General features: G+C 46.2%; 1 protein-coding gene across 1 annotated transcript; it reads left to right on the top strand.

Moving 5' to 3' along the window:
• Positions 1–214: 214 nt before the first annotated feature.
• On the top strand, positions 215–1148 carry LOC117941053 (prolyl 4-hydroxylase subunit alpha-1-like). The gene is made up of 3 exons (XM_034866149.1): positions 215–354; positions 729–825; positions 1040–1148. The coding sequence occupies exons 1-3, from the start codon at positions 286–288 to the stop codon at positions 1108–1110; spliced, it is 237 nt and encodes a 78-aa protein (XP_034722040.1). The 5' UTR covers positions 215–285; the 3' UTR covers positions 1111–1148.
• Positions 1149–1473: the final 325 nt, after the last annotated feature.

Here is a 1473-nt window from a genome sequence, read left to right as displayed (position 1 = left end):
TTATGTCACCATATATTACACATCATGTCACCATTATCTCACCATTATCTCACCATCATGTCACCGTTATGTCACCATTATGTCACCTGTGCTAAGCTAGGCTAGCGGGGATCAGTAGGCTGTGCTAAGCTAGGCTAGCAGGGATCAGTAGGCTAGATGGAGACGGTTAACTCCAGGATCTATGCTAAGCTAGGCTAGCGGGGAGCAGTAGGCTGTGCGAAGCTAGGCTAGCAGGGAGCAGTAGGCTGTGCTAAGCTAAGCTATGATTGTGTTTTCCTCCTGCAGATGAGTGACGTGCAGGCAGGGGGCGCCACAGTCTTCACTGATGTCGGAGCTGCTGTCTGGCCCAAAAAGGTATTATTATTATTATTATTATTATTATTATTATTATTATTATAGCTTTTCCCTCGTTATTCTCTATATAGTGTTAAAACCTCTTAAGAAACATGCTTTTTGGTCTAAACGTCATGCCCAAATTAAAAGGGTACAGTCCCTCCTGTTGTTACTTGGTGTGCGTGTTACTTGGTGTGCGTGTTATTTATGTGTGCGTGTTACTTGGTGTGCGTGTTACTTGGTGTGCGTGTATGACTTGGTGTGCGTGTTACTTGGTGTGTTACTTGGTGTGCGTGTATGACTTGGTGTGCGTGTTATTTATGTGTGCGTGTTACTTGGTGTGCGTGTATGACTTGGTGTGTGACCTTGTGGTGACCTTGTGGCGGTGTGTTCAGGGGACGGCGGTGTTCTGGTACAACCTGTTCCCCAGCGGAGACGGAGACGACCGGACCAGACACGCCGCCTGTCCCGTCCTGGTCGGAAACAAGTGGGGTGAGTTCCCAGCATGCATTGCACTCTGAGTGACAAGAAGAAACTGAGGCGGAGACAATGAAAGCTACAGAGGAGATGGTGTGGAGATGACCAAGGTGTGTGTGTGTGTGTGTGTGTGTGTGTGTGTGTGTGTGTGTGTCTGTGTGTGTGTGTGTGTGTGTGTGTGTGATATAAATGATGTCTTCATATTTATTTTGTCACTCTGTGTCCACAGTGTCCAATAAATGGATCCATGAGCGAGGGCAGGAGTTCAGGCGGCGCTGCAGCCTCCGTGAGACGGACTGACCTCCGGTCTGATGCCAGATCCTCTCCTAAAACCTCCCGTCTGATGCCAGATCCTCTCCTAAAACCTCCCGTCTGATGCCAGATCCTCACCTAAAACCTCCCAAAATCTTAATACTGTGACAGCAACAGCAGTCGCCACAAAGCTTCAGCTGCTTTTATTTATTTATTTTTTTCATGTTTTATTCACATTGTTTGTCTGATCGTAACAACAATCTTTAAAATTGGTCCAGTCAGCGTCCACTAAAAGTTCTGTTGTTGCCGCTGACAACGCAGATTATTATTCTATGTCTGACAACATTATGGGATGGATCCCTACAGAGATAGACCTTTTAGTTAAAGAGTAAGATCCTTTTAGTTTAACAT

The sequence above is a fragment of the Etheostoma cragini genome, unplaced genomic scaffold (assembly GCF_013103735.1).
Source record: "Etheostoma cragini isolate CJK2018 unplaced genomic scaffold, CSU_Ecrag_1.0 ScbMSFa_4108, whole genome shotgun sequence".
NCBI lineage: Eukaryota > Metazoa > Chordata > Actinopteri > Perciformes > Percidae > Etheostoma > Etheostoma cragini.
Note: the sequence above shows the minus strand (reverse complement) of the source record. Positions and strands in the feature narration are given on the sequence as shown.

Coding starts and splice junctions, on each gene's coding strand:
- LOC117941053 (XM_034866149.1), top strand. CDS start 286: ATGAGTGACGTGCAGGCAGGGGGCGCCACAGTCTTCACTGATGTCGGA. Junction 355..728: donor CTGCTGTCTGGCCCAAAAAG/GTATTATTATTA, acceptor CGGTGTGTTCAG/GGGACGGCGGTGTTCTGGTA. Junction 826..1,039: donor CCTGGTCGGAAACAAGTGGG/GTGAGTTCCCAG, acceptor CTGTGTCCACAG/TGTCCAATAAATGGATCCAT.